The sequence below is a fragment of the Rhinichthys klamathensis genome, unplaced genomic scaffold, assembly GCF_029890125.1.
Source record: "Rhinichthys klamathensis goyatoka isolate OS25496 unplaced genomic scaffold, OSU_Roscu_1.1 h1tg000538l_1, whole genome shotgun sequence".
Classification (NCBI taxonomy): domain Eukaryota; kingdom Metazoa; phylum Chordata; class Actinopteri; order Cypriniformes; family Leuciscidae; genus Rhinichthys; species Rhinichthys klamathensis.
Genome location: NW_026607013.1, coordinates 152,964 through 178,578, shown reverse-complemented (window position 1 = coordinate 178,578; position 25,615 = coordinate 152,964). Strand labels below are relative to the sequence as shown.

General features: G+C 42.6%; 1 protein-coding gene and 1 long non-coding RNA gene across 2 annotated transcripts in view; both read left to right on the top strand.

Moving 5' to 3' along the window:
• Positions 1–912: 912 nt before the first annotated feature.
• LOC130073387 (probable G-protein coupled receptor 149) overlaps positions 913–25,615 on the top strand; it is a 41,303-nt gene continuing 16,600 nt past the window's right edge. The window contains exons 1-3 of the mRNA XM_056238752.1: positions 913–1,949; positions 2,990–3,173; positions 3,431–3,870. Coding sequence (XP_056094727.1) covers positions 1,017–1,949; positions 2,990–3,173; positions 3,431–3,870 — 1,557 coding nt within the window. The 5' untranslated portion in view covers positions 913–1,016. The remainder of the gene's footprint in view (positions 1,950–2,989; positions 3,174–3,430; positions 3,871–25,615) is intronic.
• Positions 7,069–12,016, top strand: LOC130073389 (uncharacterized). Its single transcript, XR_008804340.1, has 2 exons — positions 7,069–7,120; positions 11,853–12,016. It is a non-coding gene; the product is annotated as an uncharacterized LOC130073389 (long non-coding RNA).

The window sequence follows — 25,615 nt, the reverse complement described above, 5'->3', positions numbered from 1 at the left end:
AGGGGACAGCCATGATTCAGATATTGCCATAACATGAGCCTTAGAGCAGCCTTAGAGCCATTTATGAAAAATAATCAATAAATGACATCCCCAGAAGTCCCTGCATGACACATCACATTTTCTTATTATTTTTGTTATCATTTATGCATATTATGCTTTTGTATGTATTACATGCCATGCTGTTAATGTTTATAGCATTGCTTATGGTTGTGTGTGTTACTGTGATGATGTTCTATATTTGTATAGCAACACTGTGCGCTGGCTAAACATGGATATAGCTACTGTTTATAGAAAGGACTAATTTGATGAAATGTTATCATATGTATTATTATAGTGGTTATTAGTATATTTAAAAAGTATAAAGTAAAAAGTAAATTTTGGGCATCAGTTATTAAATATATTATTATGAATTACACCACCATGGCGTCCAGTTTCTGGCAACCTCAGCTGCCATATTTCCCCGTAAATTGAACAGGATTGTTTCATAGAAAACATTATGTGTTCAAACGATACAAGCCTACATAAGTATTCTGTAATACAAATGACCTATACGTAGCCTATGATGTATTTGTAGCGCTGCAATTCTAATTGAGCTATTCTAACAAACGTAGTATAGCTATACAATGTTAGATTTTAGACAAAGCGCACGTTCCTCGTCCAGCAGTGACAGATGAAGGAAGGTGGCTCCACCCCTGTACTAATATCTCCCTTCTGAGAGCGCATACTGACTGAAGAGATGTGCTGCACGAGCCACAATTAACCTACGCGCGCGACACATCTATCCACACATGCTCTGAGAGCAAACCACGTCACAATCGTGCAAGTTTAAACGAAAAAATGGTTCCATTATGCATTACATTTGTTGAGCACAAGTGCATAAAGACCAACGGATGGGAGATTATATGCACTTCGTGGCGCACTGTCGCTGGAGGAAACTTTCACGCGCTCGGTCTGATCACCGGATCCTCTTAGAGGGAATGAGACGAGTGAAGTCAGGAAAGTTAGACTGAAGGAAAATGTCGGCGACACGTGCCTCACCTTTTTCGAACAAAACCAGCCAATATGAGGACGCGGTCGAGGGCAACTGGCACCTTCTCTTTGGTTTATCCTTCGCCATCGCCACCGTCACTTGCCTGGGAGGTTTGTACTCGCTTATGTCGCTGCTCAGGATGAGGACTAAGTCTTCCCTATGTCTGATAGTAGCTTCTTTATCCATAGACGACCTGATCAGCGTCGTGCCGCTCACGCTCTTCATGATCTTGCAATGGAGGAGCGGAGACGCAAACCGGCCGGGCGCTATGTGCACCCTGTCCGGAATCCTGTATGTTTTCCAAGGATTGTCAAGCAATATGAAAGCCTGTCTCTTAGTTGCTTACACTTTCTACGTGACAAAGCGCTTTGGAGTGTATCAAACCCATAACCGACCTCTCTGGGTGTTTGTGGCGGTGGTGGCGGTTTGGACGGTGAGTCTCACGGTCAGCGTCCTGCCTGTGTGCGGCTGGGGTCGCTTCGCCCCCGCTTCTCTCGGTTGTCTCCCGGAGAACGACAGCCTGTACGTGCTGCTTCTGTTCTCTGTTTACTCACTGTGTTTCTGTGGGCTGGTTATTTGTTCGGTTCCTCTCTTCTGCCAGCTCATGTGCTCCACGGAAGCCCTGAGAACATTTTACCCGAGCTATTTTGAAATTGCCGGGTCGGCGCCGCTGTGTGAGATCCCCTCTCTGTCACGGGATAGCTTGGATAAAAGTTTGGGAGCCTACAATGAATTCAACTCGAACATTGCCAGTTTTAAGAACAAAACGGAGACGTATTCACTGTCATATTCTCCAGCAACCGGTCATTTCCAGAAAGATGGAGCTCAGAGTGCACGTTATTCCCCAGTGTTTTTCTCTCAAAAGCGCTTCTCGATGATTCTTGCCATGGCTCGAATGGTTCTGTGGATGCCAATGATGGTGAGAGCTAAAAGCAATGTTCGGACATGTTCACTTGAAAAAACATTTAATTGACTTCCAAAGTGTCTCAAAATATTGACAAAAATTGCATTATAGCCTATAGTAAAGTATTGTTACACTGCTAAAACGAAACGGTAGCCTACAGAAGGCCACATTTTGGGTTCCTCTAGACTAGACAAATAATCGGGGTTGACCAACTTTTTTTATGATGTTCACACATAGTATTTAATATTTGGTCTACTGATAAATCCCATCCCATTAGTAGTAAAGTATGGATTATTTTTTATTTCATGTACTTATTTACTTATTTAATTTCTAGAGAAACTACTCAGACTTTTACATAGCACAACAGCTTTAAATAAATATAATGGAATAATAAATAATATTATTTTTTGTCAGTATCATAATGCATGTTATGGTTTTTAGTCTAATGATTGTTAATTATTGTTACGAAAAGCTTGAAATAAAACAAAATTTAAACATTGATTCTTCGTATCAGGTATTAGACAAAAAACAATCACCCTATCTTTGGATTTCTACTTCAGACTGCTATACTGATGGAACAACTCTGGAGAACCTCAACCTAGCATTGTATACTCAAGCAACTTCAATAAATATTTTAAGTCCCTCAGAGCCTTTCCAGGCCCCTTACAATGTAGCTACTAGAAGAACCATTGATAACCGGGTTTAGAGTTCTAGCAGGAATTTATGGGTTTCATCATGTAAGTTCCTCAGAAAGCTGGCCTTTTAAAGAGTGCCTTTAGATTCTCATAAAAGTTCTGCTATTTTGGGAATCTGAGAAACCCCATAAAGTGCCTCAGATATCTTTTCATATTCACAATGCGTAAGAAAAACCTTTCACCAGCTTAAAACGTGTTGTTGAACTGGATTCATGGATATATTTTTATATTTAACCTGTCACTGTAAATGTTTATTTTCACTTATTTTTCTCTCTTCATTATTATTTGGTTTGTTCAAAAATGCTGGAATGATTGGTTATTCACCTTTATTTTTTCCACTGGCATACATTACCCTTGCAGACCCAGATCCTGGTGAGTCACGCTGTTCACATGCACAGCTCGTCCTTGGAGACTTTCTGTTTTTTCCTGACCTTGCTCTCCACGGCGGTCACCCCTGTGTTCGTGTTTTCGGAACGCTGGATCCATCTGCCTTGTGGCTGCTTCATCAACTGTCGCCAAGGCTTAAGTTCTGAGCTTTCCACCGGTTGGTAAACTGATAAAATACTCCATCAACCTGACATATTTTTGTTGATTATATTTATTGGTTCATAAAAAGAACCAGGTGGTTTATTTTAAACAATCCATATTAAAATACCTTAGGTTGTTCAAATTATGAATATGTATATGTGTGTGTGTGTGTGTATATATACATATATATATATAATCTCATTTATGTGCCTGTGAGAAACAAAACAAAATTACCTTTCCACATTGCCTTTATCATCGATCTGTTTATTACAGCGAAGAAAAGGAGATTTGAATTCAACCTCTCCTTCCAGCAAGGCTATGGTATTTACAAGATCTCCCACGGCAAGTCACCATCCATCGAGAAACCCTCTTTTAACAGTTTATACAGCTGCGATTTCTCTGAAAGCAGAGCCGCAGTGGTGGACAGCGGTCATATTGGTAATTTCAGCACCGCGGCAGCAGAGGACAGCTCCCTCCACAGCGAGCTGCTGCTCGAGGAGAGAGTGGATAGCCAGCCTCAGAGCTCCACAGAAAGGGACAGGCCATGCAATGTCTCACCTCAGGTTTCAACCTGCGATGGTGAGGATCTTCACCTCGACAACTTGTCAGTATTTGACATTCCAGAGAGGAGGCTGTCCCACGAGGAGTGTCGTAAAATAGAGTTGACTGACTGGGAGTGGTGCAGGAGTAAATCAGAAAGGACTCCCAGACAGGTAAGATGACACTTAAATTGACAATAAATTTAAGGGGTGCAGTTACTTCATTTTTGTTGTCAGGTAACAAGAAAACTATAGGAACAGGATATTATATCACAGAGTGGACCTCTGAAGACCCACATTCTTGAAAATATCAGATAATTTTATCTATGACATTGCAGAATATTCCAGTTTTTTTTTTTCTTTAATAGTAACAAGAACTTTTTAGACTCATTAAATCAAAACCTTCTTCAAGAATGGTATGTTTTTCAAAACCATTAATACTTTTCTAATAATATTGCAAAAGGATTTTAAGATCTCTAACATCTCGATCTCGATCTTTAACATCTCTGACATCCCAATTTCTCAACTTTGATTTAATTACTATTAATTGTTACCTAATTATTTAATTAATTGTTGCCCTTACTTTATTAATTGCTTACAGTTGAATGTCATATGTGTTCAAAAAAGTTTAAAGTCTGCATGAAAATCTATTTTGTAAACGCATGTTATCCACATTTTTTTAATGTAAAAGTGGATGCAGACATTTTTTTTTTTATATGAATGTGCAAGGCTTCTGGTGTCAGCCATTTTCTGTTATTTTAGCTGTTCAAAAACAGCTAAAATAAAAACGATATAAATACTGTTCGTTTTCTCACACAAACCACTCGTTTCGTGTCTTAGGCCATCAATGTGTACTTACATTTATGAGTCATTAAATCATGTTTAATTTGGCCTTCTCTGTGCATGCTCTTTGAGGAAGTGACCATAGACCTGCATTATATGACTGACAGACAAGAACGGTTTGACCTAAAAATATCAAAATTGAAACTACTGCGGAAACAAAGACACCTACATCTTGGATGCCCTTGAGGTAAGCTAAAACATACCAAAAATTAATTTCAAAGTGAACTATCCCTTTAAGTGTAAAATACCGAACTTGTCCTTTAAGGCTGCATTTACACTGCAAGTCTTAAAGGGGTCATATAATGCCATTTTTGTACAAGCTAATATGATTCTTTAGGGTCTAAATTAAAAGTTTGTAATATACTTTAATTAAAAATTCTCATTAGTATTGTAAGAAAACACTTATTTTACCTGGTCAAAAACAGCTCTGTTTTCAGCACGCCGTTTCAGTGCATATGACTTTAAATGATAATGAGCTTTGCTCACCCCGCCCCTCTGTTCTGTGCGTACACCATTTGTAACTCAATAACACAATAACCATAACGCGTTGTTCAGTATAAACGTGGGATTATGAATTATATTGAGAACGTCATACATAGAAAACATGCCGTAATGTACCCTGAGTGTAAACCTTAGACGCATTCATTGTGAAGCGTGCAGCTAGTGATTTGCAAAGATTAATATATTAATATAAAGTTTAATAAAACGTTACACTCACTTCCGTTCTTCTGGAGATTCAGCAGGAACACGAATATCAGGTACCGATCCTTTTTTCATGAGCAGCTTCTTAGCAAATCCAGCTTTATACTGATCCTCGTCTATAAAGCAGTCTGGTGTGTGAAATGATTCGCGCAAACATGAAAGCATTGACGTTGCTCGTGGGGAATATTCCCTTCGAAAACAAACACAGCCACTGCGTCTTCAGCGGTTCGGATTTAGGAACATTAAAATGACTGCTGTGTTCGTTATTACACCCAAGAACAGAACACCACAATCGCTTAGACGCCATTCTGCTCATAGACAGTGCTCCAGCATATCAACAATGACTGCGCCGGTCCGCGCCGCGCAGACTATGATTGACAGCTCCCTCATGAGCGAGGGCGGGTCTGTGTTGAAACTAGGGCTGACTTCTAATAGTCGAGGATTCGACGATTCGATTCGGAGAGGTCTGATTCGACTATGAACCTCATAGTCGAATAGTAGGTGTGACGGTTATTATATAACCGTGAGACCGACTGTTATAGTTGAACACCATCATAAGAACTCTATAACCGCCAAAACCGTGCTATTCAAATATTTTTTACAAACATTTTTTATCATAGAGAATGTTTAAATACTAATATCATCTTACGAGGGAAGCGGAGGCGGAGTTAGTGGTGTGTCGGAGGCTGAGTGCTGGAGATGATTCGGGAGAGGTCTGCAGTGTTTCCGCTACATTCATTCTGCCGTGGCGGGCCGCCACACCTAAAATCATCCCGCCACGGCTGCAGCTTCTCGGTCCGATATTGTATGTGTTATTGTTAAGCCCCACTAAAGGCATACAAAACATTGTAAAGCACCATAAAGTTTTCGCACTATATTCCAAGACTTCTAAAGTCATTCAATAGCATAATGTGAGGTAAAAATGTATATTTAAGTCGTTAAGTTAAAGTTAATGGAAACTCATCTCTCCTCAGTCATTCTCCATTCAGCATTCAAACAGCACGTCACGTTCGGGTACGACAGTAACACGACGACACTCTCTTCAAGATCAATGTTCCCATTATTATACTTTATTTGTAAATAAAGATCTATAGTTTGCATAAAATTACCTTATCTTGCTAGAGTTTATAGCGCTTTCTAAATCATATTCCTTTCTCCCGGGTGTCTGTTACTACAGCACTAGAGTAGAGAGCACTATGAATTGTTCTTCATGCGCACTGTAAGTTAACTGAAATTTAAAACTGTTAAAAGAAAAGGCTCAATAAACTGTTGCATAGATATAATACATTAAGCATAGATAGATATAATCTCTTCGCTTTGAACTTTTCAATGCGAAGCGCTGCACGCTGTGACTTCGCGTTGCTTCAAGTGCATCATTCTGCGCACGGGATGCGCATAATCGCTTTGCCGCTCTTATTGGCGCCTTTCATGTTATAATGCTTAGGGGAAGTTTAAACACCTGGGATAAGGGGGCGTGGCCAGTGGGAATATCACTCATGGGCCACGCCCCCTCCCCTAGCGAAATGGGCCTGCCACCACGGCTGGAAAAAATCCTAGAGGAAACACTGGGTCTGTGCACCTTTACCGATCAGAGCGCGCGCTGACACGGAGTAAAGCCTTGTTTATACTCGACGCGTCCGCACGAGCGCTAAGGTGCGCACGGCAAAGAATGACGCGTTGGGTGCGCAAGACCGGCAAGACCCCATTTCGCTTAGCTGTGTACTGTGCACAGCTTTTTTTGTAACCGCGCGCGACGCCGCATCCGAGGATGAACAACTTCAAGCCGAATCTGCCCGAGCATGTAGGCTACGTCTCGCCGCACCGGCTCGCAGTTTGCGCGTCTAAATTGCAAAGTTCATTGCAAAGTTTTTTTGTTAAGGTTTTGTTTACTGTGTGTGATTTATTTAAAACAAAGCATGTTCATTGCAACGTTTTTTTTGTTGTTGTTAAGGATTCATTTAATGGAAAGCACATTCACTTCTAGTTGTCTTGCTGTTCATTTTAAATAAACGTAGAGCGAGTTGTCCTATAACAGACGAACAGTTATTCAACCGAACGTCTAGCTGCTATCTAAAAAGAAAAAAAAAAAAAAAAAAAAAAAAAAGGTTCGACTATCAGTCGACTACGGCAAAATCTAACGAATCAGATTAGACTATGAAAATCCTTAGTCGAAAACAGCCCTAGTTGAAACGCTGCTGTCAATCAACAATCGTGGGAGGGGCGTGCGAGCTTGTGACGTCACAGGCTCGAACGGCTCGATTTGAGGCAGGGGAAAACATATAAGGAGATTAAAACAAAACCACTGGATGGATTTTTATCATTATATGATGGTTGTGTACAGACACTGCCAACACACATTTCAGTACAATCAACTTGTAAAAGTGCATGTACCATTATATGACCCCTTTAATGAACAGATCCGATCTTTTGACCATATCCGATTTTTTGCCCCGCCTGTTTACATTCACTTTTGAAAATGACCTTTCATGTAGTGTGAAACATAGCTCTAAGTGAATAAAAACATCCTGCAAAGTTTTAAATCTGAAAGTGCACCGTATATAAAGTTATTGTCTTTCAAAAGTAAGAGTCGACTCTGAGTCAATGAAATTAATTGTTTTTCAAACGAGTCATAAGCCGTTTCGTGATGATGTCAAAACGAAACATTAGCATATTGCCCACCCACTTATAGCATGCGCAGACACCGGGGAAAACTTGAACCCTCAAACACTTCAGCTGATTCCTGTGGATACTGGATAGCATCATGTTGAGAAGACGGCGCTGTGCTCTACAATGTGAAGGTAAAGCCAGTTATTTTTCACTGCCCAAGGATGAGCATGTGAAGTATCAGTGGTTAAAATTCATCTTTACCATGATATCACAGCAGTATAATCCTAAACTTTTGCTGTGTTCCCTTTATTTTACTGACAACTGCTTCTCAAATCTCGGAGTTCAATGCAGGATTCGCAAACCGCTTGCTCTTGAAAGATTGTGTTAAAAAAAACGTAGTTTTGAGTTTTATATTGTGTAGGTCTCCTGCTAACTGGTCAACTCAGGTTATCACTGTCTTACTGAAATACCTCTGCTAATCAGTTGTGGGCCACTATTACCTATAACTGTCTTTTAATGCAGATAATACGTTACTTTGAGGAAATATTTGGTTTACCAACGAGCTCGGCTAATGTATACATTGCACATGCACTGTTATTGATACAGTTTCCAAGTGTTCACCGTGTCCGCAATATATTAGAAAAATACTCGGTAAATAAATTAGTACAAGTAAAATAATCGGTTTGTTGATGGACATGCACTTGTTAATGCTGATAGTGAGGAATTACAGTTGCAACATCTCATAATGTACCTCAAACTAAGTAGCGTATCACTGAGAAACGTCCTGCTCAAGTTTTATTATTATTATTCATTACATTTATATAGCGCTTTTCTAGGCACTCAAAGCGCTTCACATGGAAGGGGGAATCTCCTCAACCACCACCAATGTGCAGCATCCACCTGGATGATGCGACGGCAGCCATAGTGCGCCAGAACGCTCACCACACACCAGCTTACTGGTGGAGAGGAGACAGAGTGATGAAGCCAATTGGTATATAGGGATGATTAGGAGGCCATGATGGAAGTTGTCCTTGCGATGGAGGTTTGGGTTGAATGAATAGTTCTTCCAATGTTTCATCATCGGACTTGCACTCGCATTGGTATGGTAAAATCGACGTCATTGTTCGTTACTGTCTTTAGTTTACGGTGTTGGAAGCCTCAGGACAAGCAGAGCTGACGTTATGGCAATGGGCGTTTTTGTTTTCGACGGGTAAGCCAATCACAACAGACTGAGCTGTCTGGCCAATCAGAGCAGAGTTGCTCACGGAAAGGAGGGATTCATCTGACGAGTCGTTTGAGAATCATTGAAAATTTGGTGATGTGCAAATGTATATTATGAGGAAATGAAACAGTTTTTTGACCTTTGATGCATGTAAACCTGTTGTTGGAGACTCCAAAACAACATTAGGAAACTTTAAAATAGCATAATAGGGGCACAAAAGCTATCTTTGTGAATAAACTTGTCGTCCTCGCCTTGTGGTGGCTTGGAATTCAAAGAGGAATCGGATATGTGTGTTTAGACGTAGGTCTGATGTCCAGATATCGGATATGTATCTGATTTAAAACCACATTTGGAAGTGGCTCAGGTCGGATGCGAAAAAATCGGATCTCGTGTGGATTTTTGTATTTACACGTGTGCAACAAATTCCGATCTGTGTCAGATGTGAGTAAATTCGGAGATCGGATTTTCTGTTCCTGTGTAAACGCAGCCATAGGGTATCTTAAGAAAAGTGATGCGTTTGTGTAAGAAAAATATCCATATTTAAAACTTTATTAGCTATAATAACTAGCTTCCGGCAGATGACAATACGCATACTGCGCAAGTCGACTTGCGTCACAAGAGTAACCCCTGACGATTGGATGGATGCACTTTTTTGGGCTTCAAATTTTGACCTCCCATTCACTGCCATTATAAAGCTTAGAAGAGCCGTTTGTATTCGTCTGAAAGAAGAATGTCATATACACCTTGGATGGCTTGAGGGTGAGTAAATCATGGGGTAATTTTCATTTTTGGGTGAACTATACCTTTAAAACTCATCTTTGATCACCAAAATGACATATGTAAAAAAAATATATATATCCTGTGAGAAAAATGTATTCATGCCTTAAAATAGCTTGAATGTAACTACACCCTTGCTTCATTTAGTATGGGTCCATGCAAATTAGCCCCGCCTCCACTCACTCGCTCAGATCGTTGGACGTCGTTTGTCTCTGCAGTGAGCACCACTTGCAGAGATCCACTCTCTCAACTTTACTATAGTAAACGTTGCACAATGGCAAGTGGAAATACTGGTTTAATTCAGCCATATTTGTTTGAACCAGAAACTGATTCAGAAGAAGTCGAAGAGTGAATTATACAGATTAGTATACAAGTCTGTATGTATCAGAATGGTGATGCGTTTAATGTATCGCTCTCTACAACGTCGGACACATAACGGTAATTAATATGATTAGCCTTTTGCTTGACTATGTTATCAAACAGATAATAATGTGTTTCTAATGTTACACAAACCATGTTACCTTTCGCCAGCTCAGAGTCAGACAGCTCCCTTCTAAAAATCAGCATCCTTAGAAACGCTTTTAACAACTTAGAACGTCAGTGGAGAAAGGCATATAGTTCATCGTAACATCGTAATATACATAAATTACCCACTATATTGCTAAATGTACCCGATTTTCATATCCTAACCTGGCTTCTCTTGAGGCTTCTCTTGAGACTCCCCTGCTTTGCAGCATAGTTAATAATATGCTAAAGCCCGCCCACACGTTGACGTGATTGGTTACAAGGTAGTTACTTTGAAACACTGGCAATTTCTTTAGACTCTTTTTTTCACTGCAGTTTTAAGGATACAATACTTAGTAATGGTGTTGACTTATGAATTTGCACATGGTTTATCTTAAATTATATTAAAAACACTACATAGACAACATTAAAAACTTGATTTTCACCACAGGGGGTCTTTAAGATAAGGTGGAGAGATCTTATTGTGAATGATTAAGCAAATTATTTAATCAAATGCCGTAACTTTTTTTTTTTTTTATGGTAAAAAAAAAATCTGACTTTTCTCTGGTGATTTATGCTCACATTCATTTTTGAGTGTAATGACCACCAAAAAAATCTAATCAAACACCGATGACAAAACAGAATAGAACTCCGTTCTACTTAATATTTTTCTTTTTTGATCTGTTACATTCGGATGTACATCACAATATGGAAGAAAATATCTGTTGCTACTTTCGTTTCGTTGCAACTTTAAGTAGCCTAGATAGTCTATCACAGACAGCACATCATTATGAATGATTAAAGGAACACTCCGACTTTTTGGGACTTTAGCTTATTCACCGTATCCCCCAAAGTTAGATAAGTCCATTAGGGCTGACTTCTAATAGTCGAGGATTCGACGATTCGATTCGGAGAGGTCTGATTCGACTATGAACCTCATAGTCGAATAGTAGGGAAGTGTTATGTAACCAATAGGGGTGTGACGGTTATTATATAACCGTGAGACCGACGGTTATAGTTGAACACCGTCATTAGAACTCTATAACCGCCAAAACCGTGCTATTAAAATATTTTTTACAAACATTTTTTATCATAGAGAATGTTTAAATACTAATATCATCTTACGAGGGAAACGGAGACGGAGTTAGTGGTGCTTCGGGGGCTGAGTGCTGTAGATGATTCGGGAGAGGTCTGTGCCCCTTTACCGATCAGAGCGCGCGCTGACACGGAGTAAAGCCTTGTTTATACTCGACGCGTCCGCACGAGCGCGAAGGTGCGCAACTGCGCACGGCAAAAAATGACGCGTTGGGTGCGCAAGACCGGCAAGACCCCATTTCGCTTGGCTGTGTGCACGGCTTTTTTTGTAACAGCGCGCGCGACGCCGCATCCGAGGATGAACGACTTCAAGCCGAATCTGCCCGAGCATGTAGGCTACGTCTCACCGCACCGGCACACAGTTTGCGCGTCTAAATTGCAAAGTTCATTGCAAAGTTTTTTTAAGGTTTTGTTTACTGTGTGTGATTTATTTAAAACAAAGCACGTTTTGGCACGTTGTTGTTTTTGAAGCCAATTTGTTCCTATTTTATGTGAACTTTTCTGATGTTTGATATATGTGTGATATGTTTTGTTCATCTGGCTTTAAATGAATAAAAGGTATTTGTTACACATGTTTAGTTTTGACATGTTTTTCTTTTAGTTTTTTTTTAGCTCTTTTGTTTGAAATGGAAAAAATCTAGCTGCTATCTAAAAAAAAAAAAGTTCGACTATCAGTCGACTACGGCAAAATCTAACGAATCAGATTCGACTATGAAAATCCTTAGTCGAAAACAGCCCTAAAGTCCATACATACCTTTTTCATCTCCGTGCGTGCTGTAACTCTATCTAACGCATCCACCGCTAGCCTAGCTTAGCACAAAGACTGGATGTAAATGGCTCCAGCTAGCATACTAATCTAGAATATAGTTTACGTATATACGAGAATATAGTTCCCAATATTTATACGGTTAAAAGATGGCTGTGTCTCATATGACCTTGTTATTTGTACACTCTGTGACTATACAAATCACAACATGTAAATAGGAAAATGTTTGCGTTATTTTGTCACTTATTGGGATTAGTATGCTAGCTGGAGCCATTTACATCCAGGGTGCTTCTCAATATCCCTCCTCGTCTCCTCGCTCCTCCGTCCTCCATCCTATGACCCGGAAACCGATCGAGCTCAGCCATCTTGAAGGACATCTCAATTCTCTAATTGCACCGCGAGGAGGCGAGGATCGAGGAGTGAGGAGGCTTCCAGAGGAGCTATGAGCGAGGATGCACAGTTGCATGCTTTGCGGAAGTGTTTTATCGACTAAACGTGACGCACGTATCAATTCTCCTCCCCCTTCACGTCGGTCACAATCATTTTAATTTATACTTTACCTTTGCAGTTTATATAAACCACACATCTCACATATTTCAACAGGGTATCTTACTTTATTATTATTTATTACTAATTTCTTAAATAACCAAAATTCTACAACATAAGGGCAGATCCTTTGAGCGCTGCTGATGACGCAGTGAAGTGACGCTCGAGTGGTCAAGTATTCCAAAGTATTAAAAAAACATTCCTTCGATTCCTCTGTCCTCGTTTTCTTTCCTTGCAGCCTTCCTTCGCATCCTGCAGGGGGTGGACCTGAGACGCAAGGAAAGGAAACGAGGAAAGGAAACGAGGATGCACAAATAAGAAATGAGAAGCACCCCCAGTCTTTGTGCTAAGCTAGGCTAGCGGTGGGTCCGTCAGATAGAGTTACAGCACGCACGGAGATTAAAAAGGAATGTATGGACTTATCTAACTCTGGGGGATACGGTGAATAAGCTAAAGTCCCAAAAAGTCGGAGTGTTCCTTTAACTTTATTTGCAAGAACTTTTCTCCCAATACAGTCTTGGTGTCACAGTTACACTATGTTTAGTTTGTTTTAGTTTTCATGGACATTCAGTTTGTTTTCATTAGTCACATGTCTACCTTTGTTTGATTATCCCGCCACTTCTTTGTTACGGTCACGTCATTATGAGTTTGACGTGTCAACTTTGCAGTCAGCTTTATAGACTGCAATTTTTCTGTTAAGCCTTCATCATCGCTGCTTCCAGACAACATTAGGGACTATATAGACTGTTATTTATTCATTTCATTGACCTGCAGGGACTGTGTCATTCTCACTGTGATCCTGTCAAGTTTCATGTTACCACCATCACCGCAAAGTTCAGCCAGTCCTCCAGCCCCGCCACTACTGGAGGTTTACAGCCCTGTGACGTTGAGCCGCAGGTCGTGTAACCACCAGCAGCGCCAATGCAAGAGGATACTGCGGCTCCTCCTCCGGCCTCTGTTCCCTTCTCTCCATCTCAGTCCATAGACCTGTCAGCTCAGCTTTGGCTCCTCCCACCTTCAGCTCCACCGGAGACCCTCGGCATTGCGGGTCCACTGGGTTCCCTCATCCCGTCGGCTCCCCCTTGGTCAGTCGTCACTCTACTTCCATCACTTCTGCATCGCCTCTGTCCTCTGTCACACTGGCTCCGCCTCAGCCCTCGGGTACTCTGGCACCGCCTCCGACGCTTGTTGCCCCGGCATCACCTAGGTCTCCAGTGCCAGCGATGTCGCTTAATTCCATCGGCCTCATCTCCTTCGGTCGTCCCCCAGATGTCAGCAGCCATAACAACATCTTGGCACCTCCCTCCCTCGACTCCGCCGTGGGCTGTCGGCACTGGTGAGCTCTGTGTCTGTGCCATCGGACTACCTCCATCTTCGCCACCAGGGGATCATCGTCGTCCACTTACCACCATTCCTCTGTCACGGCCTCCTGCCACCATCCCTTCACCACATCCTCTTGCCATCCCTTCGCCACCCCCAGAGCCCCCACCTTCCCCCTCCTTGTCTGCTGTTATGGTTGCACTTTTTCGGAGGGGGCATAATGTCACAGTTACAGTATGTTCAGTTTGTTTTAGTTTTCATGGACATTCAGTTTGTTTGCATTAGTCACGTGTCTTCCTTTGTTTGATTTTCCTGCCACTCCTTTGTTACCATGGTCACGTTTGTTTGTTTCAGCTGTGTATCGTTAATTACCTTTAATTGTGTCAGTACTTAAGTTCCTCCTTTTCCTCTGTTTGTTGTCCAGTCACTCTTATTTAGGGGCTGTTTACATGACACCGGTTTTAACTAAAAACGTGAAACTTTTTATGCGTTTTGGCCGTTCATTTAAACGACAATGGCGTTATGGGTGCCTGAAACCGCAAACTTTTGAAAACAGGTTCCAAAGTGCAAGTGCAAGGGTAAAGGGTCTCTGAAGACAATGATGTCATGCACATGCGTATTACGTGTTCAGTCTATAGTATTTCATCGCCATCTAATGGCCTGGCAGCAGAATAAAGCGTTTTTAGTCTTTTTGCGGATCCGTGTAAATGGGGATCGTTTTGACAACGGTGTCGTCCGTGCGTGAAAAACTCAATGGAAAAACTTCTCCGTTTTAAGCATATTGTTGTCGTGTAAACGTAACCTTACTGTGTGTTGCTTTACCTGTTTGCCTGTCATTTGGATTCTTATGATTAAAACTTTGTGTTGGAACTCTCTTCTTCATCTTCGTCTGTTTGCCTGCCACCACCTGTGACACCTGGTGCTCTCAGTACTACTGATGATTGTTTTTCTTCTGGCACTTCTGAATTATGCTGAGAACATTAAACCAGATATTAACCACCACTGCAACCTGAAATGGTTATTATTAAATATTTTAATCACTTCTAGACAGCTGTATTGGCTATATCTCTGATTTATTTAATGTTTGCAAGGGCAAATCATAAAGCTCAGATACACACTGCTCTGCATGAGCTGGACAGTGCTGGAAGTGAAAGGATTATAAATATTGAGTGTTAATGGAGCTGATGAATTAATAACAGAAAATAAATGGCCCCATGCTTTCCAAAACAGAGATTTATCAATCATAATAGAGCCATGCAAAAAGGCATTCAATTAAAATTACAATAGTGTTAATGACTAAAAAAATCCCTCCACCTGGTCAAATTATTATGTAGAGTATTTTCATAACAAACAAACAAAGAAACCTTTTCTGTGTATTTCCACATTAACTTTATTGTCTCAGAAAAACAATGCACACGGTAGAGACATTGACATGATTGACTGCTGTTTTTCGTAGAATTGCCTTGCTGGCTTGTTAAGGCATGGCCTCACCAGTTCACTGTTTCAGTATTGCTTATGGGTCAATTGCAATGGGTCACATCAGATTTAAGTAACAGTCTTTCAACGAACTAGGCTTCCGAACATCACGTTTAGGTCTAGTGGTATGAGTGTATGTAGTTGAGTTGTTGGTGTGCATGGAAATGCAGTGAGATGGGAAGCATTCCATGTCTTTCCATAACTAAGAACGTATACATCCACCCCAAGTCTTTTGGCAACTGTGAGAGCATCAGTAAACTTTCTATGTCCCTCAGGAGCAGATGGCAAAATAGACAGCCTTGTGCGCATTTGCCTGCTATAGAGGAGCTGTTGCCATACCAGTTGCACCAAGTGTCAAGGTTGTAAAGTATCTGGTCAGGTTTTGGGGAATATGTATTCAATAATTAATAATTAATAATTATTCATACGGGTTTGAACCAGATAATTATACATGTTAAATCGCCCAAAGAGGGAGAATATGTGTTACCTGCATCTGCATTCATAGATATACATAGACAATTAACCACAAAGGATTATAATCAACTGCATATCTACACACATTTTACAGACAGGTTAAAATTAGCTCAATTGTATATCAATACTTAATCAAAACGGATTATAATTAAATATTAATATATCAATTATGTCTATCGTAGATCGATTGTCAGAATAATATTTGAGAGGATTAATTTATGATCGAATCATCTGCTTGTCCCGCAAGCCTGATCAGTCGATCTCCATCAAACCTCACAAAATGATCTTACTTTATAGACTTTCAAGGGAAGCTGTTCCTCTGGCCACGAGGATCAACTTTCCTGTTTAATAACGATACCTTTTTATTTATTTATTTTATTTATTTATTTATTTAACAGGGACCATTCAGTCAAACATAGTCACAATACAAAGCCTGTAACTGATGCGCAGCATATAGAGTTTGTAGCTAATGCTAATTTTCAACTCCTGTCCCTGGTTGGGCATTTCTAAGTACATTATAAATAGATACATACAAATAGAAAACATTCACATTTCTTCAAACACACACACAACCAGAAAAATAACAATGGTTAAAAATGGTTACATTTTTGGTTTGCCTTTAGCCACAACTTAATCCTGAAAGTGAACTTTTTCAAGTCAGATATGACCTTAATGTCAGATGGTAACGAATTCCAGAGTCTAGAGCTCTTAACAGAAAAGGCTGTCTGTGCGAAGCTTGTCCTACAGTATGGTATTGTACAGTTATGATTTGTGATGCTTCTGGTAACTCTTTTGCTGTTTTGTATTTGAATAAATTTACTAAGTGGCTCGGGTGCTAAATTATTAATACACTTGAAAATTAATTAAAAAAAAACATAAATCACTGATGCTTTCAAAGCTTAATATATTATATTTCTCGAGGATGTAACAGTGATGGTAACGGATTGGCTTTTTATCCATAATTTTTATTGTTTGATTGTAAAGTGAACCAATGTGTTTTATTGCAGACGGAGCTGCTTGCGCCCAAACTGTCATGCAGTATGAAAAATGCGAAAAAACCATAGCATGCATGTACACCAGGGCTGCCTGGTTTGGTATGTAATTTCTGATCAGTTTAAAACAGTTAAGATTACTTTGTATTGTTTTAGAGATTTTCTTTATATGTTTAGCAAATTTAAGTTGAGGATCTATGACCAATCCAAGATATTTAAATTCTGTAACAGATTGAATTATTCCATTTTGTAAATTAATTTGAAATCTTTCACTTAGATCAAGTTTCTTAATAGAAAAACACATGGAGACTGTTTTTAAGTATCAATACATTTTTAAAGCACGTAGCTTTGGATCGTACATTAAAGGGACTTGTATATGAGCGACACAGACAGTCAACCAAATGAATAATGTATTTAATAAAGGAGTACACTACGTATAGGGTTACTAACGTTACAGGAATAAAATGTATATACAACAAATAACAACGGACAAACAAGATACTGAGAGAATCTGAAAGTGAAAGAAACAGGGAGAGAGTGAGAGAGAGAGAGAGAGAGAGAGAGAGAGAGATCCGTAAGGATCACAGAATGGCAAAATTCACCTGGACATTTAAACCTTTGAGAGACAACACGGAAAAACACAATCTTAATGCTCTGAAAGCTCGATAACACGAATATACTTGCATAAATGGTTCTCTCATGTAGCTGACATGAAGAAGGCATGTGTGTTTCGGTCCTGTTGGCGTCACATGTTCGCTCGGTTCTGATCTCATGAAATGGCGTATGTATGACACGCCAATTCGTATTTCCATTTTTGGCGTGCTATCAACACGCATAATCGCTTTTCAGCATGTTTATCAAAGCCGTTGACTTAACGTTACATTACTGTATATATAATACATATATGACCTACCCCAACCCCGTCCCTAAACCTACCCGTCACTGGGGTTAATACCATTTATGAGTCTTCCCCTACCATCCTAGGAAAATAAATATCGCTCCCCAGATGTAGATCTAGATTTTGCTTCGTTTTGCTCGGACATTTAACGGCGTGTACATACACGCGGGATCACTTGGACATTTAACGGCGTAGACATACACGCAAAAGATGACGGTTCTTTTCAGCGTGGACATACACGCGGATAGCTCAAAATGCGTATAGATAACACGCCACTTGACTTGAAAGTGGCGTGTATGTTTACGCAAAGTCATGATGTCATGTTGCGGTTCTTCAGGGGCGAGCGAGCGAGCGCGTGAGTTCGAATGTCCTTTTTTGAGGTGCAGTTGCCGGCTGGTTTCAGCTAAGTTCATTTGCCTCGCAAGAAGGAATGAACAAAGGAGAATTCGAAAAAGGGAAACCAAGACTTAAACAAACAAACAAAAGAAAAGACAAGATCCCCTGGGAGGGGATCACGAAGACAAAGGAGTTACATCGAAGCCACGCGGAGACGAAGGAGAAGAGAGAGTTGAGCTTGGTGCGTCTCTTTAAAGCACTTCTGTTCACGCCTTCTTTTGCGTGAACGAACCAATCACCTGTGAGGAAAGTGCACGCGAAAAGGGGTTCCTTTGTCTTGTCAGGACGGTCATTTAAATGTTTTATGACCGTGGCAGAATTCATTCAGAAACACTCCAAAGATGGTAAAACATAATAAAATACATTTTACGGTTTGCTCACATATATATATGGTTTGATCAGATCAAGAGGATTCTGAAGGTATGAAGAAAGACATGTAAGGAGGATAATACTGCACAGTTACATGAAAAGGCATAATTTCCAAGCATTTGTAGTTATTATAGAACTACAATACTATCACAGGACCATAGGACCTGAGCAACAGACACACATACAAGCATATCAAAAGATATCTCAGTAAAGTCTTTAAATGAGGGGAGTTAATGAAAAATCCATGTGTGTGTGTGTGTGTGTATGATTGCGTCTTCAGGAGTGAATCTGCGTGCATGGGGCATGCAAAGGGGAGGGGGCTTGGAATTCTTTTGAAGCCAGGGGAAGATCCAGCGTCGTGTGTCTGTTAAGACTCGAGGTGTCATAAAACTTGTCACCAAAATCATCTATGGTAGACTGGCTGGAGCCTACGTCTAATTTACCTCCATGAGTGCAAAGTTTAAAAGCTTTTTCACATGTTGGACTGCATGAGTCACGCTGACACGGTCCAGATACCCTACAAGGTACACCTGCAAAAAGTAATTTACCAAGGCTTAGTACCTAGGCTTAGGCTCAATCCCAATTCACCCCTTGCCCCTACCCCTTGGCCCTACCCCTCCGTTTTGCGCGTTCACGTCAAGGGGTAGGGTGTACCGTTTCTTGTTTAGATCGAGGGGTAGGTCTAAGGGGTAGGGCTACATAGCCCTCGAAGCGGAGATTTTTCAGAGGCACACTCCAAACGGAGGGCTACGAGAAAGTTCGCAGAATACATCGCGAATCACCGGCGAGATGGCTTCACAAACGGTTAAACATTTAAATTTAGCGCCAGATGACACCACCGTGCACTTTATTTACTCCTATAATAATGATATAGTCATTTAAATTAAGAAATTGTATAATAAATTACCTTTCCGAAACAGAAAAGACATACATTTCGAGGAAGGAACGTTATAAGCATAATGTTTCCTCAAAGTTAAGAGCAGCTGCGCTGATTGTCAGTCGTTATCATGGAGAAATCCTGTAAAAACTCCGTAACGGCAGAGCCATCGCCGATGACTAATGACGTACCGGGTCCATGAAGGGTTGTTCCATTTCGTAGGGGAATATTTCAACCCCTTGGCCCTTGTAACTCTGTCAAGGGGTGAATTGGGATTGAGCCTTAGTACCTAGTTATTACCCAGTTATTGCAATTACAATAATAAATACATAGTATGTACATGGGAAACAGGACTGTAAAATAAAGTGCGACACTATATTTCAAAGACAATAAAAATACTTATGAAATTGCATATAAAGATGTACTGAAGTCCTACGTAAGTAGGTCAAAAAACACTCTTAAAGGGTTAGTTCACCCAAAAATGTAAATTCTGTCATCAATTACTCAACGAAAATACTCTGCAAAAGAGCACTTTTCCTCTTCATAACCAGCCGGGCCAAGGCATGGAAAGCCATCCCTGGTGTGTCACGATGGGTTATGAACACGGTAGAACAAGGCTACTTGCTCCAATTCGCTCGCAATCCACCCCGCTTCGCGGGCATAGTTGACACTTCAGTGAAGAGCAACGTGTCTCACGTCCTCCGCACCGAAGTAATGAGTTTACTGGAAAAAGGGGCGAAAGAGGCAGTGCCTCCAGCCCACAGCGAGTCAGGCTTCTACAGATGCTACTTCCTTGTTCCCAAAAAGGAGGGTGGCCTCAGGCCAATCCTAGATCTTAGACATCTGAACAAAGCCCTTATGAAACTGCCTTTTAAGATGTTAACTCTGAAACAAATCCTCACACTAGTTCGCCCGGGGGATTGGTTCTTCTCAGTGGATCTGAAAGGTGCTTACTTTCATATCCAAATAACCCCCCGTCACAGACCGTTTTTGAGATTCGTGTTCGAAGGGGTGGCTTACCAACCCTACAGTTCTGCCGTTCGGGCTGTCCCTGGACCCACGCAATTTCACGAAGTGCATGGATGCAGCACTTTCCCCCTTGATACAGCAGGGAATGTGCATCTTGAACTACCTCGACGACTGGCTCATTCTGGCCCACTCGGAGACGGAACTGAACTCTCACAGAGAGCTCCTTAGCCATTTGGAATGCCTGGGACTCAGAATAAACACAGCCAAGGGCTCTCTGCTTCCCAGTCAGAGGATCTCCTTCCTGTGTGCAGTTATAGACTCGGCTCAAATGAGGGCGTGGCTGTCAGGCGAGCGCATTCTGGCTATTCAGCAACTCGCGAGCTTGTTCAGAGTGGGAACCAAGTGCCCCCTCAGAACCTTTCAGAGGATGCTAGGCCTCATGGCTGGGTATGCTTCAAATGCGACCCCTGCAGTACTGGTTGAAACCACAGGTTCCTCCCCAGGCATGGCGCTCAGGCCATCTTCATATCAGGGTGGACCACGGCTGCACCAGAGCCCTGGCCCCTTGGATACAACTCAGCTTCTTCGAGTAAGGGGTAAGCTTAGGGATAGTCTTAAGAAAGATTGTGGTCACGACAGATTCCTCCAAGACAGGTTGGGGTACTCTGTGCGAGGGCAAACCGGCCTCCGGCTCTTGGACGAGCTCAGAGGGACGGTTGCATATCAACCGCCTAGAAATGCTGGCGGTTTTGCTGGCCCTCAAAACCTTCCTACCACACCTGGCAGATCACCACGTCCTGGTCTGGACGGACAACACGACAGTGGTGTCCTATATAAACCGCCAGGGCAGGCTCAGGTCTAGACGTCTGTACGAACTGGCCAGAAGTCTCCTCCTATGGGTGAAAAGCAACCTGCGATTGCTGAGAGCGACGCATGTGCTGGGCAAAAATGAACCAGGGAGCAGATATGCAGTCCCGGGGCAAGGTGTCCCCAGGGGAATGGACCCTCCATCCCCAAACGGTTCAAATGATCTGGGATGTTTACGGGAGGGCAGAGGTCGACCTCTTCGCCTCCGAAGACAACTCTCACTGCCCAATATTTTTCTCGAAGGGCAGGGATGCGCTGGCCCACGAATCGCCCAGCCTTCCCCTGTATGCTTTTCCTCTGGTCGCGATCCTTCCTCAGGTCATAAAAAGGATCAGGGAGGGCAGACACACAGTGCTACTTGTGGGTCCCCTTCTGGCAGAACCAACCTTGGTTCCCCGAATTGATTCAGCTGCTCACAGCAGCCCTGTGGCCAATACCCCTGAGGGAAGACCTTCTTTCCCAGGCGAACAGGACAATTTGGCACCCCCGTCCCAAACTATGGGCCCTCCATGTGTGGCTTCTCGACGGGAGCTTGTGGACCTCCCAGCGAGAGTCCTGAGCACAATTAGCGAGGCTAGAGCGCCATCTACAAGACGCCTCTATGCTCTTAAGTGGTCTGTGTTGTCCGGCTGGTGCTCAACCAGGAACCAGAACCCTACTTTATGTGAAATCTCTGCTACTTTCATTCCTCCAAGAGCTGCTGGACGCGGGCCGTACCCCATCCACGCTCAAAGTCTATGTGGCAGCCATCGCAGCCTTCCATGCCCCGGTGGCCGGCCAGTCGATAGGGAAAAGCGATATGATTGTTTGCTTCCTAAGGGGAGCAAGGAAGCTTAACCCTCCACGCCCCCCCTACAGTGCCCTCCTGGGACCTATCAACGGTCCTCAGGGCCCTCAAAAGGCCTCCATTCGAGCCGCTACAATTGGCCGAATTAAAAGCACTCTCGCTCAAACTGCATTACTGCTAGGCTTAGCATCAGTCAAGCGGGTGGGGGACCTACAAGCACTCTCTGTCAGCGCTTCCTGTCTGGAGTTTGGTCCGGGTGACTCTAAAGTCATCCGCAAACCAAGGCTACGTGCCCAGAGTGCTTTCAACCTCCTTCAAAGCACAGGTAATTACGCTTTCTGCTCTTCTCACGTCGGAAGACAAGCAACAATTACACCTACTCTGCCCGGTTCAGGCTCTGAGAACTTATGTGCAACGACCCTTGCTTGGACCCTTGCTTGGACCCTTGTTCAAGCATCCAAACTTGGGTCATAGAACATGTCGTTACGCTTAACATAGCACGGCATGATTGGATTGGTTCCCCATAGCGTATAGCTACGCAATACGACTGACCGTTCGAAAGGGAACGACTCGGTTACCAACGTAACCTATGTTCCCTGAGATAAGGGAACAAGTATTGCGTAGACGGCCGTGCTATGGCACACACGTCTCGGCGTTCGTCGCTTCAGTCGATAAACCTGAATCTATGGCGAAATCGAGCGACTTTTATAGGCGGATGCCCCGCCCATTCTAGCGGGCTCTAATGTCAATACATTTTATTTATAAAGCACTTTTCATTTGAGAACAAATCTCAAAGTGCTACAGCGTACACATTACGAAAGTAAAACAGGGGCAAGAATAAAAACTTATAAACAGTTAAATTCATCTTTAGATGTAGCTATTTTTAAATAAAGTCTTTAAGCCTTTTTTAAAGACATCAACTGCCTGTGGAGCCCTCAGGTGGTCTGGTAATGAGTTCCACAGACGAGGGTCAACAGAGGAGAAAGTACGGTCTCCCATGGTCCACAGCTTGGTTCTCGGGGGATGGAGGAGATTGCCATTTTGTGAGCAGAGGTTTCTGGTTGATGTTTGCTGGATAAGAAGTTCCTTGAGGTAGGGTGGAGCATTGCCATGGATGCACTGATGGGTGAGGAGAGTGATTTTGTAGTAAATCCTGTCCGAGATGGGGAGCCAGTGAAGTGCATGCAGGATGGGGGTTATGTGTTCATATTTGCGCACTCTCATCAGGATCCTTGCAGCACTGTTCTGTATGTGTTGCAGTTTCTGCAGACTCTTGCTAGGGATTCCAATGAGAAGTGCGTTGCAGTAGTCCAGCCTGGAGGAGACAAAGGTATGGACGAGTTTTGTGGCGTCGGAAAGGGTGAATGTGGGATGGAGTTTGGCAATATTCCTGAGGTGGAAGAAGGATAATTTGCACAGATGTTTGATATGGTTGTCAAAGGTAAGATGAGGGTCCAGTCTTACACCGAGGTTGGTAACTGTTGATGAGAGAGGGATGTCTTTTCCAGAAAAGGTGATGGAGGTTATAAGGGACGACTGGACCTGATGAGGGGTGCCGACAAGAATTGCGTCAGTTATGGACATGTTTAACTGAAGGATGTTCTGACTCATCCAGGCCTTGATCTCCTCCAGGCAGGTGGTCAGTAAGACTGTTGTGGTTGAAGATGAAGGCAGAGCAGCAGGAGGGGTTTGGTTTGTTCTGAGGTAAAGTTGTGTGTCATCAGCGTAGCAATGGAAGGAGATTCCATGCTGGCTGATGATGCAGCCAAGGGGGAGCATGTAGAGGATGAAGAGGGTTGGACCGAGTACCGACACTTGAGGAACACCACATGGGACAGCATGTGGGTGAGATTTCGCTCCTCCCAAGCTGACGTACTCTGTCCTTCCAGAAAGGTAGGATGTGAACCAGTCCAAGGCCGAATTTGATAGTCCTATATCACAGTGTAAGTGGTTGAGGAGGATGCTGGGGTCGACAGTGTCAAAAGCTGTGGTTAAGTCAAGAAGGATGAGAAGTGAGGGAGAGCCAGCATCGGCTGCCATCAGAATGTCATTTGTGACTCTGACCAGAGCTGTTTCTGTGCTGTGTGCGGACCGGAAGCCTGACTGAAACTTATCGTACAGGTTGTGATGTTGAAGATGGTCCTGGAGCTGAGCGGCAACTGCTTTTTCCAACACTTTGGAAAGGAATGGAAGGTTGGATATGGGCCTGTAGTTGGCAAGGTCTTCTGGATATAAAGTGGGTTTTTTAAGAAGTGGTGTAATAGCAGCAATTTTGAGGGTGGAAGGAACATGGCCAGACCGGAGGGAGTGGTTTATTGTTTTTGCGATAAGGGGACTTATGGCAGAAAGATTTGATTTTATCAGGACTGTGGGAAAGGGGTCCAGGGCACAGGAGGATGATTTCATTTTTTGATGATTCCCTCAATTTCAAGTTGTGAAACGTCAGAGAAACAGTAGAGAGAGTGGGGGAATCCAGACTGTGAACTGACAGAAAGGGCAGGTAGTGCAGGGGGACCAGTGAGATGCGATCGGATGGATTCTATTTTAGTTTTAAAGAAAGTGATAAAGTTGTTGCAGCGTTCCTTTGTGTTTCTGTGTTAGTTTGTGTCTGAGGTTTAGGGAGATGGTTTATTGTAGAGAACAGCTGCTTAGAGTTTCCAGGATTGTTGTTAATGATGTCTGAAAAGAACTGTGACCATGCATCTTTGAGTGACTTGTTGTTCTCTATAAGCTAATCTGTGTACAGTTAGTGCAGATGCTTTGAAACAACGCTCAAGGACACGGCCAGCTGCCTTTATTTTCTGCAGCTCCGAGGTATACCATGGGGCTAAGTGTGCGAAGGACACTGTTCTGGTCTTGATGGGGGTGTGAAGATCCAGAAGTCTGCAGAGTGAATTATTCCACTGCCGGGCCAGGGCCGGGCCAGAGCTTACAGCGAGCCGAGCCGAGCCGAGCCAGTGGCCTCGGGCCTCAAGCACCGGGCTTGCGTTTCCACTGCCGTGCCAGTAGCCCCACAGCGCTGCCCTAAACCCCGCCCCTAACACGCCTTTCTGGATCAAACGTCATACAACCCAACCCATTTCAGCGGGTATTATGAATTTATTTATTTTTTAAGTTAGGAAGATAGCATGTATATTAACTCACCGGCCGTGGCTGCAGCCTGCAATAGTGTCCAGATTGTCTCGCGAGTCGCCACTAACAGAGGGACGGTGACCCAGCACACCGTCCATCAAGTCGAACCATGGAATTTGGAAAGTTCCTTCTCTGAGCTCCGCTTTGTCCATTGTGCGTTTGAATCGCCTTGTACAATACTGCGCCCGCAACTTTTTTTTTTCCTGAACTTGAAGCGTTGCTCGCTGAATGCTTAGCTTAGAAAGTTCAGCATCGATGTATTTTATAACGTCTTCGTTTCTTCACACGCCGTCAAATTGA